This window comes from Zootermopsis nevadensis, unplaced genomic scaffold (genome assembly GCF_977971745.1).
Source record: "Zootermopsis nevadensis isolate Lab colony 2312 unplaced genomic scaffold, Znev_1.0 Znev_ptg000060l, whole genome shotgun sequence".
NCBI lineage: Eukaryota > Metazoa > Arthropoda > Insecta > Blattodea > Termopsidae > Zootermopsis > Zootermopsis nevadensis.
This window is the reverse complement of record NW_028259191.1, coordinates 132,656-150,368: the sequence shown is the minus strand read 5'-3', so window position 1 is coordinate 150,368 and position 17,713 is coordinate 132,656. Positions and strand designations below refer to the sequence as shown.

Here is a 17,713-nt window from a genome sequence, read left to right as displayed (position 1 = left end):
TATGTTCCAGACAGGCGTTGTTACATCAATGGACAACATTGTTCCTTTTAAGTACCTGCAGTTGCCACAGACAGAGCAAGACAATACAATGGCCTTCCAACTAAGTATTCAACTATTTTCAATTGCCAGGTAATACACAGAATCTGTTACATGCAATATTGTATTCATATTGAATCAATATATATTCATACGAAACAATCTCTACCAAAACGTACACGGAAGAAACTACTGCTGAGCAGACGGACCGAGCTTTAACACGACTTGTGTTCATGGTTCATCAATTTGATGCGTGCTCAAGGTTCTACTAGAAGGACGGTAGATTTATCACCTCCCTAAGCACTGCAGCTTACCTTATTTGATAGAGGAGTCTCAATGAGCTGACCTCTTGCTTCTAAGCAAGCCTCGCTCCTCTTCTATGGCTCTCCGGTCCATATTCCGTCCATGGCCTCCTCAATCCTCCTCTTTCATTTGGTCCTATCCTCTGTTAGGTCCGTCTGTCCGAGGCTTTGATTGAGGTTTAAAATCATCTTCCTTTTTAAAGTGCAACCCCCAACCTGGAGGACCTGAGTACCTGTCTTAGTCTGACCTCTCCCCCCTCGACCAATCTGGGTAGGGAGGCCCTACCAGCAGCTATGCTACCGCCAACATACCAAGCAAGCCTTGCGCCTTCTAAAATTATTTCTTCACATGTGATGGAGTTGCTATCTTGAAATATTAGCAGTCTCCCTTGGAATATTGCTAGTTTTTGCAAAGAACGCAAAGTACCATCTGCACAACAGACAGAACATCGCAGTCTCAAGATTTGGATGTAAGAATTTAATAATTTGTGTAACATAATTTTGTGAGACAACAAAAACAGTCTTATGTCTTGGTAAATAGCGATACATAAAATACCAAAGGTGTTTCACACGACGTTAAGAAGAATAATGTAGTTGAATGCGTGTGTTGAGATAACGGACGACACTGCATTCAGCGTTAAAAATTGTATAAATATTTATAATTCAGGCTCTGAATATCCAGGTGTGCATTCTAAGCAATAAATTTGAGACAAATAATTGCAAATATAATATAAATAGATTATGGACGGATACCAGGTAATATGACACTGTTGTGAGACAGTGGTGATGATGGAAGCCTGTTTGTCCTGTATGCAAGGTGTGTACTGTCCTGAAAAATGTAATAGAAGCTAGTTGGTTAAATTTGTGGCTCAATACACAATCCTCACAGCTATGCAATTCTTAGAGCATTGTTACATAAAATAAGACAAGCCTTTGCAATTTCCAATTGCCTCTGGAATGTGAGTAAAATTAATTGTTTACCCACACTCCGAGACACTTCATATTACAAAGTCAGAAAATGTCAGTGGCCTGAAGTATATTTTACTTTGTGTCCATATGCAAATATTTATTTTCATTACAAAAATTCTGATATCGTGCTCAGGAAGGTCGTTGATCGATAACTTTGAAATTAAATTTTTGTGTTGGAAATTTAATTTTAAAATAATTTTTTAACTTAACTGTACTTTTCCAGCTCAAATGATAAGTTACGAAATGGTTTGAAATGATCTCAGTTCTTATTTTCTTGAATAAAGAATATTTATAAATTTAAAATGTATTTTGTTGTTCATTGATGAAATCGCAGGCACCGTAAGGCAACAGACTGGAGACGCTGATGTTGCAGCTGTAACTAAAGGAATTGAGACATTAAAGATCCCAAATAGGACAGGTTGTGGGACTAAAGGAAGAAAAACTGGACTTGTCAACGCTTCGGAACAAAATTGCCATTCATTATGATGTAGAATTTAAACCTTCACCATTTCCAAAGAGACTTTTGAGGTGTGTATAGCCCCATTATATTTTGCATATGATATGTACAGGTAAACTTTGTATGATTTTTTTATGGGATAAATAATAATAATTATGTTAACATTAGTTTCAAAATGGTTTTATTTGGTTTTACAATAATTCACTCTGATTTGCATTATTTTGGTAACTGGTAAGATTTTAATTGTAAATATTTCAGTGTACTGTTGTCTTTTTCAATTATTTTACCCACAAATCTAAGAACTAAATCAGTTTTGAAGATACGTTGCGTGTGAAAATGTGTGCGCTATAATACTAATACGTTTGAATCCAGCAAATACTGAACTTTTCTGCCTTCGTAGACTTTGGACGTCCATGGATATTTGTGTAGGTAGCAGCAAAAATGAATTTCTTCTTGGCTTTTACCTGTTGTCTATCTTGTTTAGGTCAGTTTGAATAATATTAAAACTTTTAATGACTTTTGTGTAAAAAGACCTTTTGCTACTCTGATAACTCAGAATAATATGATGTTAATTTTCTCACATTAATTTGTATGTCATTGTTAATAAGTAGGAGGCTAAATGTTATGTTTTGTATTTATACAATTTGGTAAAATCAATGCATTGCTTATATACTTACAGGTAGATTTTGATTAATCGGGTGTTGAGGAGGATATTTGGGCCTAAGAGGGAAGACGATGGGGCGTGGAGAAAACTGCACAGTGACGAGCTTAAAAATCTGTACTGCTCCCCCAGTATTGCCAGGGTGATTAAGTCGAGAAGATTGAGATGGGCCGGGCATGTAGCACGCATGGATGGGGCAAGATGTGTGCACCGGGTATTGGTTGGGAAACCTGAAGGGAAGAGACCGCTGGGGAGACCTAGACGTAGATGGGAGGATAATGTCAGACAGGATCTATGGGAGGAGTTGAAGGAGACTGGATTTTGTTGGCCCAGGACAGGGCTTTGGTTAATTCGGTGATGAACCTTCGGGTTCCTTAAGCCATCTAGTTAGTTAGTTAGTCAGTTAGATTTTGATTACAGTTTGTTATTGTCAGTGTTGGTAAAATTCATTACAATTTTAGGAGCTAGCCAAGACTTTAGGGACCAAACGTAATGTTGCTGCATTTAACAGTACATTGCAATCAGGTCTTTTCTCATTGTGATTTTGAATTAATGACTGCTGCCTCCATTATAGCATTATTTGTAGATGAATGTTGACATCGAGGATGTATTAGTTGGTACAGCTCTTCTCTGGTTTAAGAGTATTACTGTATGTAATTGCACATTATGTATGAAGCTTCATTCTTTAGGTTTCAAAATCCTAAATTTTTGTTTCTGTAACAATACATGCTCTGGTCCAGTGGTTTTGAAATTGCGGGTCAGAATGAATTGTGAGGTTGCCTTTAAAGGGTCGCAAGCTTAACCTTTTCCTCACTGATTGTTGCATTTGTAACCACACTTGGAGGATACAATCAGGATCTTTGGTTAGCGTATGAACTGTAGTGATCTGATAAGAACAGTTCCATTATTTAATAAAACTATTAATAAGGTAGTATATTTGCGTCATATTGTGATTTAGGTTAATATTTTAATATTTTCCGTCAAATCACAATTTTAATAAGATAATAAAATATAAAATATTTAAAATATCATTTCACGTTCCGCATCGAATGATCGATTTAAAAATTGGAACGTCTCTTACGACATGTTTCGGTTATATTTAACCGTCCGCAGGTATAAATTAGATTGGTAAATCTAAAACTCGAATTACAATCATTTACAATGTTATGCAGTTTATTGAAAATGTTATCAGATTACTCTTATATATTAGAACGAAGGTATTGTTTTTTATGTGGCGTGGTTCATCTGATGTTCAATATTAGTCGGTGATGAGTTGATAGAGATATGACGTGTCTAGCGGAAGACATCTAGAGGTATTACTGTGTCGGGTCGAGGTTTAATACTGAAATTCGATGCGGAACGTGAAACGATATTTTAAATATTTTATATTTTATTATCTTATTAAAATTGTGATTTGACGGAAAATATTAAAATATTGAAACTATTAATGATAAACTGTTTGCACAGCTTTATTCAGTCAGACATTTATGAAATTTTACTATACCAGGTGATCTTAAGGCAGTAAATACTAAATGTATAGTAATTGTTACAACAAAGATATGATTGAGCATTAATTCATTTACATGTGTGGATCCATTGCATGGGCTTTGTATGAACTATGTTTGTCATAAGAGATATTTTGATAGAGATAATTTGAGCTTATGTACAAATTATATAAGTTGAAATATAAACTTATGGTATGTAACATCTAGCTTTCTTGAATTTAATGACATTTCCAGGTACTAGCATTGTTAAGACCCCAAGTAGTTTGGTCTGTAATTTCAAAAATCTTGCTGTTTTATTATGCGTCGTTAGGATCTTTGTAGATTAAAGGTGTTATGCAGATTGTGTATGCTATTTTGAATTTTTATGCTTATAAATATGTCCTGTTTCTCTACGTTTCTAGTTTATGTTAGAATTTATTGAACATGATGCAGTAGAACAGGTATGTATGGGCTATCTGAATCCTGTATTTGAAGATTTATTAGACGAAGATGAAGTTAGAAAAATTCAGTGTGAAGGAGCAAGTAGACCTCTTGTAGGGAACACACCAGAAAAACCTGAGGAACGAATGGAATCTGAACCACCAGCAGAAGTAAGGCAGTATCCGGAAATTGTCATTTATGACGATACTCAGCACAGATATTTTGTGAGTGCAGTACAAGATGAAATAAGAACAGTGGAATTACCTGAAACAGATGGAATAATTATAAATAAAGGAGAAGAAAAAGATAAAAGTAGCATAGCAACTGAAACTCAAGTTATTGCAGATCGAAACCAAGGGGATATTGTGAAAACATTAGAATCTCCTGCACATTCTTCTCAAGATGCAGATGAAATGGATACATTTTGCTTGGCAAAGGACAGTATACTCTTCTCTCAAGTGTCAACGAACACACTTGTGACCAGTAATGCCAAGGTGGAGCACGTAGGCTCCGAACAAGAGGCAGATCCTTGCCAAGTAGTGGAGGTAAAGGGAATTTTAAAGTCAGTAGTCTCTTCTTTGGAACCCATTAAGCATGTGGTCTACCCCAGCAGAAGCATAGAAACAATGGTAAGAGTTTGGCCCCCATTCCGTTGAAATGTTGGAAATCGCTGAGGACGCTGAAACGAAACCTGAGGAGTCTGCACCAGAGACTGATTCTGAGTCACCTGTTAAATCAACTAATGTCCAAGGAGACACAAGGAAGATGTTGCATGATGTTCATGGAGGTGCTACTTTGACAATTATCTGTAACAAAAAAATTGCTAGATTATCACTGGAAAATGTTGAGCAAATGTTGAAAATAGTGGGTAGATCTTCACAGTTTGCTGTTATAGAAGTTGGACAAAGATCTGAACATAACACATCTACCGATCTAAAAGAATTAATTCTTAAAAAGGAAATTGAAGTGTCTAAAACATACGAAATAATTGGCAACTTTAGTGACCCAAATCCTTCATGTAACACTGCTGCAGTAGAGTTAAGATATGACTGCAAGAGTTTCTATGGGAATGACAAAGAGACTGATGATGGTGAACCTCCTCTTGAACTGAATGACAGTTCAAGCTCAGATGATGAAAGTCCATCTCTTGGTCACAGTGTGTCTGAAAATATTTTATCTGCTTTTGGTTTTGATGAATGAGAATTTAAATAAACATTCAGTTTATTGATTATAGTATATAAAGTTTATTCTGTAGTTATTCTTTAATATTATATAGAGGTTTTAACATGATCCACTGTGGATGAGCAGATGTTTTTTTCAGATTACCCTGAAAACAGAATGATTTGTTACATCACAGGAATATAGCTTTTTACCACTGTGCGTACGCTGACGGGTCTAAAGGTTATGCTGATCGATGAATGACTTGTCACACAAATCGCAGGAATATGGCCGCTGGCCATCATGTAATGTGTTCTCTTATTTTGCAGGACTGTAGCGAACAAATCGAAAGTCTTCAAAGCCTAGAAAATTTTATTCCATTGTGTGCTGATCATGCATTCGCGTTCACTGGGCGTTGACTGTGACGTCACAACATGGCGGATATGTTTCGTCAACTTTAAAATTTAGAATTAATATAGGTATATGTGCTTGCGTTTCAGATTTTCATTTATTTATATTTATTTATTTATTGAAAATGTACTACATACCGAAATCCTGTATCATTTCAGAGGGTGAATCTGTTAATTTTTTAAAAGATAAGGACAGAACCAAAGCATCTGATACAGAGTTGGATGCTGAGATAGATGAAGAAATCTCAACAGTAGGTGAGTGGGTTTTTGTAACACATAGAACAGAGGCGCTGGATACATTAGCAGTTGAGGTGGGGGAGTATAGTTTGGATATTGAAGGAATACGGGAGGTTAGATGGCCTGATGATGGAAGACCAACAAAGGGAACTACGTATTACACGAGGCTTGCCAAACATTCTTCAGGGTGTGGGCAACTTTGGCAAAATTTGTTCTGTATGCAGGCAACGTGAAGCTCAATACGTGTGTGTGTGTGTGTGTGTATATATATATATATATATATATATATATATATATATATACACTTTTATCTGCATAATTTTCTATACATTATATACAATAAAAATATAATGATGATAACGTGAAAAGTTAGTAAAAAATGCAATTCCCAACCTAGGCTAGGGTGTGTTTATTTTTAGCACATTTTACGTGGTCACCACACCAACAGGTACACACTTTAGATTCCTGGTGACAAAGTATCGGGTGTTTGTAGCATGGCTCACGATGCCACAAGGAAGACCTCAGGCCCTCGTGTGATCTAATTGCTTTCCGAGGAGGTGTACGGTTATAGATTCAGTGTGAGTGACTTGTATGTCTGAAAGAGGAGTTTGAGATCAGGGGATGTGCTTAGTGGCAAATTTCATATGAACTGTATCTGTAGTGTGTGTGGACTGGTAACAACGAAGACATGGCAGACCAATTTGTCTGAATATTAGTGTTTCAGAAGATCAGTTGTGTGCGTGATGGGGAAGCAGCTTTTTTGGAGTTGGAGATGTGAAGAACCAGACAGAATGAAGCACCTGGAGTGTTTGTTACTTGGATAAGGAAGTGCAGTATTCAGGTATGTTAGGGAGTAGAGTTTATTTACATCCCATAGATCCTTATTACGACTAAACCAAATGATGTAGAACATGTCATTTCATACAACATACATGAACCTCAGTACTTTCGACACAATTACAAGGACGTGTTTCACATGTGAATGTACATAACCTGGAAAATAAGTTTACAAATTAGTTAGTCAATGCTTTTTGGAGGAAATAATCTCTTGTTTACTGTTAAAATAATGTGAAACCTATAAATACACTCTGTGAGCAAAATGCAATTTCTTAATATTAAAGCAGATAGTACATGTAGTTACCATTGGGCTTTAGTCAGTCGTTACAGAACAAGGACTGCATTAGTACAAAGCATTTGATAAAACATTAAATGTTTCTTGTAAAAACCCCTGTATGGAACATCATTAGCGTGTACTTTTCTGCTCTGCTAGCTGGTTGGGGTGGAGACTGTAGGAAAGGAAGGTGGACCCACCAAGTCGGAGGAATTTCCCACCGGTGAACCCCGGAAGGTCGGAATCCATGATAGCGGCATTCCATGGGCAACATTACGACTGTCTGCTCCTCAAACGAGTACAGGTACGCAAAAGTAATTGTGTAAACTGTCTTTAAAAGGTCGATTTTATGGGTGCCAGACTCGGTATCTCATTTCTATTGAAAGACATAGATTATGGGGTATGTGAGATGAAATAAATAATTCTGTGACATAAGAGTGGATATAAGTGTCCTGTTATTACCTTCAGGTTTTCCAGGCAAACTTTGTGTACATTTTTCATAACTTTTCTTGTCTTATCCTTGTTTAATTGTGTCTCTTTGCCCCCTCCCTCCACCCAATAGTAATAAAAAGAGAAATCATTTGTAAATGTATGAAAGGAATGTTAAAAGATTGATTTCTGGATCACTATAATTTCAGCAGTGGCTTGTTTGACATTTCATTATAGCTGTTGAAAAAAAAATGTTACGCACTCGTCTGAATCGGAGGAATCTGGTTGGTGCCGAAATCGGTTAAACCCTCTGACATCCAGCTCTAACACTGGTGGAGTGCTGTTCAATTGTACGTGGAAGTAAATCCGCTAACTTTGAATTTTGTCTTGCGCCCAAAATTACAGAATGAAAATTACCGATTTCTTCTGATCCACTCAATTCTTTTGAACTGAAGTGAGCCATATCTTGAAGTGTCAGTATTTATTACATCCAACAACCAATCAGATTTCTATTCAGTCACTGCAACAGTACCAGTGCCAGTTGAAAATAAATAATTCTGAATCTTTATTACGCAGTTTTCTGTTCTCAGTCGTCACTTTATCTCTCTTAGGTCAAGTTATTCGGGTTCTGAACTTCATTTTGAAACATTCCTAATTTGTTTTCTTTTCCAGAGTTGTATGATAAATTTTCACCAAAGTGTTCTGTAGTGCAGATTTGTATGTGCATTATTTCAGGATTAAATTTGGGAATGTGGCAATGAAATGTCGAGACTGTAGAGCGTTGTCACCCGCAATGCAAAGAACAGGTGCCTCTGCCATGTGTGTCAGTGGATAATACCCCGACTCGTCGTGGAGGTGTGACGGGCACCATCGCTGATTACACTCCTCGTACAGCTCCCATGGTGCCATCCATCATTGTGCATTGTGTCAATGAGGTTGAGCTTTGTGGTCTTAACAAAATTAGCTATTTTTAAGATACTTGACTTTGCAGTATCGTGAGCTGGGATAGCTCAGTCAGTACAGTGACTAGCTGCAGGCTGGGCGATCGGGGTTCGATCCCCGACGGGGACCGAGGATTTTTCCTCTGGTCTGTGCGTCCAGACCGGCTCTGGGGCCCACCCAGCCTCCTCTGCAATGGGTACCGGATCCTTTGGGTCCTGTACTAAGCTACTGTTTGGCATCTTTAAGTTTGTTTTATATTTGAAAGATGTGGTCATACTTGATCTGTTTTGCCAGAATCAATATTAGTGAGCGAAAATTTAACTCACATTCAAAGTGGAAAATGCTAATCAGTCACAGAAAACTGACAATGGGTCATCCTCTAAATCTGTTGTAAGGTTATGAGATCTTCGCCTAAAAGAACTTGTATATTTCAAAGACTGCTCTGCAGTGGAAACTGTACACGATTTTGAATGCTGAAATAAATTAGGATGTAATTTTAATGAGGCTGCATTGAAAAGGTGCATTACAGTTATGGTTGGAACTCACTAATATGATGTAGACTAAAAGGGTAATATTTTGATATAGTATGTAATACATTACAGCAATTTTACTAATCACGACACAAGGAGCATGTGAACTGCTTTCCTCTGAGAATTGTAACATAATTGGTCATTTTTGTTTAAGCAGAAGTTAAACAAATTCTGATGCTGATTTTGCATTTGCATTGTGAGGAAGAGAAGTTTCTAGTGTGAACTGCCTGTTTGGTTTTTTATTCCAATTTTTGTTAAACTAAGTTAAAAATCCAAAGCAAAGCGTGTAGGTAAATGTGTAAGCCTGACATAGTAACTTCTGAAGAGGTTATTGTATTTGTCTTAACAGACACAGTTTCATAACCAAGTATCAAAGTGAAATGTGTAAAATTGCAGCGATTTATATGTATAACAACATTTATTATTAAGTAAGTGAAGTGGAAGTTAGTTCAAGAGTTAGAATCACGTGTATATCGCAATGTTGTGACAACCTGTAGACCTGTAGGTAGATTGCAATTTTTAAGAGAAACGCTGTCTCTATCTTCAGGGCTGACATGGCTATGCTGGGATGTGGAGAGATTGATACGGGATCACAGGGCCCTTATACCTGTGACCGATTAACTAATATTTTCTCGAAGACAGTGGCACATCGAGTCGGTTAATTAGTTGTAACCTCAGAAGTTATGTAGTGTCAGAAGACGTGTTACAACGATTGGGAATGATGCGTCCGGAGAGATTCTGACTCTGGCAGGCAAATATTGAACAGTAATGACTGCATATTTAATTCTAAAGACAGTTTCAAGTGTCCAAAAACAATTATGGGCTCATTACTACATGTTTGGTTTATGTACTGCAATATATTTTATATATAATTCATGAGTAAGCTTAGAACAATTGTAAAGTTTGCTTTATGTCTTGTGGTTCTTAATTATCTCCATAGCAGTAGCTGAGATAATGTAGTTGATTAGTAGTGTTTTAGTTGGGATATTAAAATTTATTATTAAGCAAAACAAATTCCACAACTAAATGTTTCGTATGAAACTAGTTGATTAGTGTTGAAGTAGTACATTCTCTTCATGAGTTATTGTTCTTTTTTCTCCTTCAACTTTTACATGTGAAACTGTTTCACTTTTAATTTCGTCAAGATTCATTTCAAGTTTCGGTGGATGTGCTGAGTGGCAACTTTCATGTGAATTGGTATCAAGGTGTCACATGAAGACATGGCAGACCAATTTGTCTGAATATCAGTGTTTCAGAAGATCAGTTGTGTTCGTGCTGGGGAAGCAGCTTATTTGGAGTTGCAGATGTGAAGAACGAGACAGAACGAAGCACCTGGAGCGTTTTTGACTTGGATAAGGAAATGCAGTATTCAGGTATGTTAGGGAGTAGAATTTATTTACATTCCATAGATCCTCCTTAGGACTAAACCAAATGATGTAGAACATGTCATTTCATACAACATACATAAACCTCAGTACCTTTGACACAATTACAAGGATGTGTTTCACATGTGAATGTACATAACCTTCAGATTTTGCATTTGATAAAACATTAAAGGTTTCTTGTAAAAACCCCTGTATGGAACATCATTAGCGTGTACTTTTCTGCTCTGCTAGCTGGTTGGGGTTGCAATCAAAACAGAGACTGTAGGAAAGGAAGGTGGACCCACCAAGTCGGAGGAATTTCCCACCGGTGAACCCCGGAAAGTCGAAATCCATGATAGCGGCATTCCATGGGCAACATTACGACTGTCTGCTCCTCAAACGAGTACAGGTACGCAAAAGTAATTCTGTAAACTGTCTTTAAAAGGTCGATTTTATGGGTGCCAGACTCAGTATCTCATTTCTATTGAAAGACATAGATTATGGGGTATGTGAGATGAAATAAATAATTCTGTGACATAAGAGTGGATATAAGTGTCCTGTTATTACCTTCAGGTTTTCCAGGCAAACTTTGTGTACATTTTTCATAACTTTTCTTGTCTTATCCTTGTTTAATTGTGTCTCTTTGCCCCCTCCCTCCACCCAATAGTAATAAAAAGAGAAATCATTTGTAAATGTATGAAAGGAATGTTAAAAGATTGATTTCTGGATCACTATAATTTCAGCAGTGGCTTGTTTGACATTTCATTATAGCTGTTGAAAAAAAAATGTTACGCACTCGTCTGAATCGGAGGAATCTGGTTGGTGCCGAAATCGGTTAAACCCTCTGACACCCAGCTCTAACACTGGTGGAGTGCTGTTCAATTGTACGTGGAAGTAAATCCGCTAACTGTGAATTTTGTCTTGCGCACAAAAGTACAGAATGAAAATTACCGATTTCTTCTGATCCACTCAATTCTTTTGAACTGAAGTGAGCCATATCTTGAAGTGTCAGTATTTATTACATCCAACAACCAATCAGATTTCTATTCAGTCACTGCAACAGTACCAGTGCCAGTTGAAAATAAATAATTCTGAATCTTTATTACGCAGTTTTCTGTTCTCAGTCGTCACTTTATCTCTCTTAGGTCAAGTTATTCGGGTTCTGAACTTCATTTTGAAACATTCCTAATTTGTTTTCTTTTCCAGAGTTGTATGATAAATTTTCACCAAAGTGTTCTGTAGTGCAGATTTGTATGTGCATTATTTCAGGATTAAATTTGGGAATGTGGCAATGAAATGTCGAGACTGTAGAGCGTTGTCACCCGCAATGCAAAGAACAGGTGCCTCTGCCATGTGTGTCAGTGGATAATACCCCGACTCGTCGTGGAGGTGTGACGGGCACCATCGCTGATTACACTCCTCGTACAGCTCCCATGGTGCCATCCATCATTGTGCATTGTGTCAATGAGGTTGAGCTTTGTGGTCTTAACAAAATTAGCTATTTTTAAGATACTTGACTTTGCAGTATCGTGAGCTGGGATAGCTCAGTCAGTACAGTGACTAGCTGCAGGCTGGGCGATCGGGGTTCGATCCCCGACGGGGACCGAGGATTTTTCCTCTGGTCTGTGCGTCCAGACCGGCTCTGGGGCCCACCCAGCCTCCTCTGCAATGGGTACCGGATCCTTTGGGTCCTGTACTAAGCTACTGTTTGGCATCTTTAAGTTTGTTTTATATTTGAAAGATGTGGTCATACTTGATCTGTTTTGCCAGAATCAATATTAGTGAGCGAAAATTTAACTCACATTCAAAGTGGAAAATGCTAATCAGTCACAGAAAACTGACAATGGGTCATCCTCTAAATCTGTTGTAAGGTTATGAGATCTTCGCCTAAAAGAACTTGTATATTTCAAAGACTGCTCTGCAGTGGAAACTGTACACGATTTTGAATGCTGAAATAAATTAGGATGTAATTTTAATGAGGCTGCATTGAAAAGGTGCATTACAGTTATGGTTGGAACTCACTAATATGATGTAGACTAAAAGGGTAATATTTTGATATAGTATGTAATACATTACAGCAATTTTACTAATCACGACACAAGGAGCATGTGAACTGCTTTCCTCTGAGAATTGTAACATAATTGGTCATTTTTGTTTAAGCAGAAGTTAAACAAATTCTGATGCTGATTTTGCATTTGCATTGTGAGGAAGAGAAGTTTCTAGTGTGAACTGCCTGTTTGGTTTTTTATTCCAATTTTTGTTAAACTAAGTTAAAAATCCAAAGCAAAGCGTGTAGGTAAATGTGTAAGCCTGACATAGTAACTTCTGAAGAGGTTATTGTATTTGTCTTAACAGACACAGTTTCATAACCAAGTATCAAAGTGAAATGTGTAAAATTGCAGCGATTTATATGTATAACAACATTTATTATTAAGTAAGTGAAGTGGAAGTTAGTTCAAGAGTTAGAATCACGTGTATATCGCAATGTTGTGACAACCTGTAGACCTGTAGGTAGATTGCAATTTTTAAGAGAAACGCTGTCTCTATCTTCAGGGCTGACATGGCTATGCTGGGATGTGGAGAGATTGATACGGGATCACAGGGCCCTTATACCTGTGACCGATTAACTAATATTTTCTCGAAGACAGTGGCACATCGAGTCGGTTAATTAGTTGTAACCTCAGAAGTTATGTAGTGTCAGAAGACGTGTTACAACGATTGGGAATGATGCGTCCGGAGAGATTCTGACTCTGGCAGGCAAATATTGAACAGTAATGACTGCATATTTAATTCTAAAGACAGTTTCAAGTGTCCAAAAACAATTATGGGCTCATTACTACATGTTTGGTTTATGTACTGCAATATATTTTATATATAATTCATGAGTAAGCTTAGAACAATTGTAAAGTTTGCTTTATGTCTTGTGGTTCTTAATTATCTCCATAGCAGTAGCTGAGATAATGTAGTTGATTAGTAGTGTTTTAGTTGGGATATTAAAATTTATTATTAAGCAAAACAAATTCCACAACTAAATGTTTCGTATGAAACTAGTTGATTAGTGTTGAAGTAGTACATTCTCTTCATGAGTTATTGTTCTTTTTTCTCCTTCAACTTTTACATGTGAAACTGTTTCACTTTTAATTTCGTCAAGATTCATTTCAAGTTTCGGTGGATGTGCTGAGTGGCAACTTTCATGTGAATTGGTATCAAGGTGTCACATGAAGATATGGCAGACCAATTTGTCTGAATATCAGTGTTTCAGAAGATCAGTTGTGTTCGTGCTGGGGAAGCAGCTTATTTGGAGTTGGAGATGTGAAGAACGAGACAGAACGAAGCACCTGGAGCGTTTTTGACTTGGATAAGGAAATGCAGTATTCAGGTATGTTAGGGAGTAGAATTTATTTACATTCCATAGATCCTCCTTAGGACTAAACCAAATGATGTAGAACATGTCATTTCATACAACATACATAAACCTCAGTACCTTTGACACAATTACAAGGATGTGTTTCACATGTGATAGTACATAACCTTCAGATTTTGCATTTGATAAAACATTAAAGGTTTCTTGTAAAAACCCCTGTATGGAACATCATTAGCGTGTACTTTTCTGCTCTGCTAGCTGGTTGGGGTGGCAGTCAATACAGAGACTGTAGGAAAGGAAGGTGGACCCACCAAGTCGGAGGAATTTCCCACCGGTGAACCCCGGAAGGTCGGAATCCATGATAGCGGCATTCCATGGGCAACATTACGACCGTCTGCTCCTCAAACGAGTACAGGTACGCAAAAGTAATTGTGTAAACTGTCTTTAAAAGGTCAATTTTATGGGTGCCAGACTCAGTATCTCATTTCTATTGAAAGACATAGATTATGGGGTATGTGAGATGAAATAAATAATTCTGTGACATAAGAGTGGATATAAGTGTCCTGTTATTACCTTCAGGTTTTCCAGGCAAACTTTGTGTACATTTTTCATAACTTTTCTTGTCTTATCCTTGTTTAATTGTGTCTCTTTGCCCCCTCCCTCCACCCAATAGTAATAAAAAGAGAAATCATTTGTAAATGTATGAAAGGAATGTTAGAAGATTGATTTCTGGATCACTATAATTTCAGCAGTGGCTTGTTTGACATTTCATTATAGCTGTTGAAAAAAAAATGTTACGCACTCGTCTGAATCGGAGGAATCTGGTTGGTGCCGAAATCGGTTAAACCCTCTGACATCCAGCTCTAACACTGGTGGAGTGCTGTTCAATTGTACGTGGAAGTAAATCCGCTAACTGTGAATTTTGTCTTGCGCACAAAAGTACAGAATGAAAAATTCCGAATTCTTCTGATCCACTCAATTCTTTTGAACTGAAGTGAGCCATATCTTGAAGTGTCAGTATTTATTACATCCAACAACCAATCAGATTTCTATTCAGTCACTGCAACAGTACCAGTGCCAGTTGAAAATAAATAATTCTGAATCTTTATTACGCAGTTTTCTGTTCTCGGTCGTCACTTTATCTCTCTTAGGTCAAGTTATTCGGGTTCTGAACTTCATTTTGAAACATTCCTAATTTGTTTTCTTTTCCAGAGTTGTATGATAAATTTTCAACAAAGTGTTCTGTAGTGCAGATTTGTATGTGCATTATTTCAGGATTAAATTTGGGAAAGTGGCAATGAAATGTCGAGACTCTAGAGCGTCGTCACCCGCAATGCAAAGAACAGGTGCCTCTGCCATGTGTGTCAGTGGATAATACCCCGACTCGTCGTGGAGGTGTGACGGGCACCATCGCTTATTACACTCCTCGTACAGCTCCCATGGTGCCATCCATCATTGTGCATTGTGTCAATGAGGTTGAGCTTTGTGGTCTTAACAAAATTAGCTATTTTTAAGATACTTGACTACAGTTTTGCTTTGTTACTTTGCAATATCGTGAGCTGGGATAGCTCAGTCAGTACAGTGACTAGCTGCAGGCTGGGCGATCGGGGTTCGATCCCCGACGGGGACCGAGGATTTTTCCTCTGGTCTCTGTGTCCAGACCGGCTCTGGGGCCCACCCAGCCTCCTCTGCAATAGGTACCGGATTTTTTGGGTCCTGTACTAAGCTACTGTTTGGCATTTTTAAGTTTGTTTTATATTTGAAAGATGTGGTCATACTTGATCTGTTATGCCAGAATCAATATTAGTGAGCGAAAATTTAACTCACATTCAAAGTGGAAAATGCTAATCAGTCACAGAAAACTGACAATGGGTCATCCTCTAAATCTGTTGTAAGGTTATGAGATCTTCGCCTAAAAGAACTTGTATATTTCAAAGACTGCTCTGCAGTGGAAACTGTACACGATTTTGAATGCTGAAATAAATTAGGATGTAATTTTAATGAGGCTGCATTGAAAAGGTGCATTACAGTTATGGTTGGAACTTACTAATATGATGTAAACTAAAAGGGTAATATTTTGATATAGTATGTAATACATTACAGCAATTTTACTAATCACGACACAAGGAGCATGTGAACTGCTTTCCTCTGAGAACTGTAACATAATTGGTCATTTTTGTTTAAGCAGAAGTTAAACAAATTCTGATGCTGATTTTGCATTTGCATTTTGAGGAAGAGAAGTTTTTAGTGTGAACTGCCTGTTTGGTGTTCCATACATTATTATAGGTTTTTTATTCCAATTTTTGTTAAACTAAGTTAAAAATCCAAGGCAAAGCGTGTAGGTAAATGTGTAAGCCTGACGTAGTAACTTCTGAAGAGGTTATTGTATTTGTCTTGACAGACACAGTTTCATAACCAAATATCAAAGTGAAATGTGTAAAATTGCAGTGATCCATATGTATAACAACATTTATTATTAAGTAAGTAAAGTGTAAGTTAGTTCAAGAGTTAGAATCACGTGTATATCGCAATGTTGTGACAACCTGTAGACTTGTTGGTAGATTGCAATTTTTAAGAGAAACGCTGTCTCTATCTTCAGGGCTGACATGGCTATGCTGGGATGTGGAGAGATTGATACAGGATCACAGGGCCCTTATATCTGTGACCGATTAACTAATATTTTCTCGAAGACAGTGGCACATTGAGTCGGTTAATTAGATGTAACCTGAGCCATGCCTCATTGCTCGAAGTGGCTTATCTCCCCTCTCTAAGTTCTTTGGAGTCGGCGGCTTCGAGACCCTGATCAGACAGCAGGGCAGAAGGACAGTCTGTGTGTGTCCGCTGGAGAGAGAACGACTCGAGGAGAAAGTCGGAAGGCAAGTCAGGGTTTTTGGGGATTGAGTTGGGCATCTGGAGTCGGATACCCAGCCGGAGTTTGAGCCCTGAAAGGTGTCTTGATTTTGTTTATCTTATATTTAAATATTTTTCATTAAATAATACTTCGATTATTCGAAGTTGTTTCATTTGGTTTTCTTTTGACTTTTCCCCGCTTTACCCTCCCCAAGCCGTACCACCTCCCGGCCTGGGAAGATCGTGGCCTCAGTAACTTAATCTGGCAATCTCCTCCTCGGGGGGGTTCAAACCTCAGAAGTTATGTAGTGTCAAAAGACGTGTTACAACGATTGGGAATGATGCGTCCGGAGTGATTCTGACTCTGGCAGGCAAATATTGCACAGTAATGACTGCATATTTAATTCTAAAGACAGTTTCAAGTGTCCAAACACAATTATGGGCTCATTACTACATGTTTGGTTTATGTACTGCAATATATTTTATATATAATTCATGAGTAAGCTTAGAACAATTGTAAAGTTTGCTTTATGTCTTGTGGTTCTTAATTATCTCCATAGCAGTAGCTGAGATAATGTAGTTGATTAGTAGTGTTTTAGTTGGGATATTAAAATTTATTATTAAGCAAAACAAATTCCACAACTAAATGTTTCGTATGAAACTAGTTGATTAGTGTTGAAGTAGTACATTCTCTTCATGAGTTATTGTTCTTTTTTCTCCTTCAACTTTTACATGTGAAACTGTTTCACTTTTAATTTCGTCAAGATTCATTTCAAGTTTCGGTGGATGTGCTGAGTGGCAACTTTCATGTGAATTGGTATCAAGGTGTCACATGAAGATATGGCAGACCAATTTGTCTGAATATCAGTGTTTCAGAAGATCAGTTGTGTTCGTGCTGGGGAAGCAGCTTATTTGGAGTTGGAGATGTGAAGAACGAGACAGAACGAAGCACCTGGAGCGTTTTTGAC

At 37.5% G+C, this 17,713-nt stretch overlaps 2 protein-coding genes and 1 long non-coding RNA gene across 9 annotated transcripts in view; 2 read left to right on the top strand and 1 right to left on the bottom strand.

Moving 5' to 3' along the window:
* LOC147871278 (uncharacterized) overlaps positions 1-4,130 on the top strand; it is a 172,649-nt gene extending 168,519 nt beyond the window's left edge. For all 7 annotated transcript variants that reach the window (XM_087340026.1, XM_087340029.1, XM_087340027.1 and 4 more), the window contains 3 exons: positions 11-129; positions 1,642-1,835; positions 2,444-4,130. The gene's annotated coding sequence lies outside the window, so the exon portion shown is untranslated. The remainder of the gene's footprint in view (positions 1-10; positions 130-1,641; positions 1,836-2,443) is intronic.
* Positions 3,879-5,857, bottom strand: LOC110838892 (uncharacterized). The gene is made up of 2 exons (XR_015532486.1): positions 5,724-5,857; positions 3,879-5,156 (listed from the first exon to the last, which is right to left on the bottom strand). It is a non-coding gene; the product is annotated as an uncharacterized LOC110838892 (long non-coding RNA).
* LOC147871277 (uncharacterized) lies at positions 4,335-9,137 on the top strand. Its single transcript, XM_087340019.1, has 4 exons — positions 4,335-5,987; positions 6,078-6,173; positions 6,872-6,996; positions 7,426-9,137. The coding sequence occupies exon 1, from the start codon at positions 4,335-4,337 to the stop codon at positions 5,004-5,006; it is 672 nt and encodes a 223-aa protein (XP_087196145.1). The 3' UTR covers positions 5,007-5,987; positions 6,078-6,173; positions 6,872-6,996; positions 7,426-9,137.
* The last annotated feature ends 8,576 nt before the right edge of the window (positions 9,138-17,713 follow it).

Excerpts from the sequence above, each read along its gene's own strand:
- LOC147871277 (XM_087340019.1), top strand. The coding sequence starts at position 4,335 with ATGTTAGAATTTATTGAACATGATGCAGTAGAACAGGTATGTATGGGC.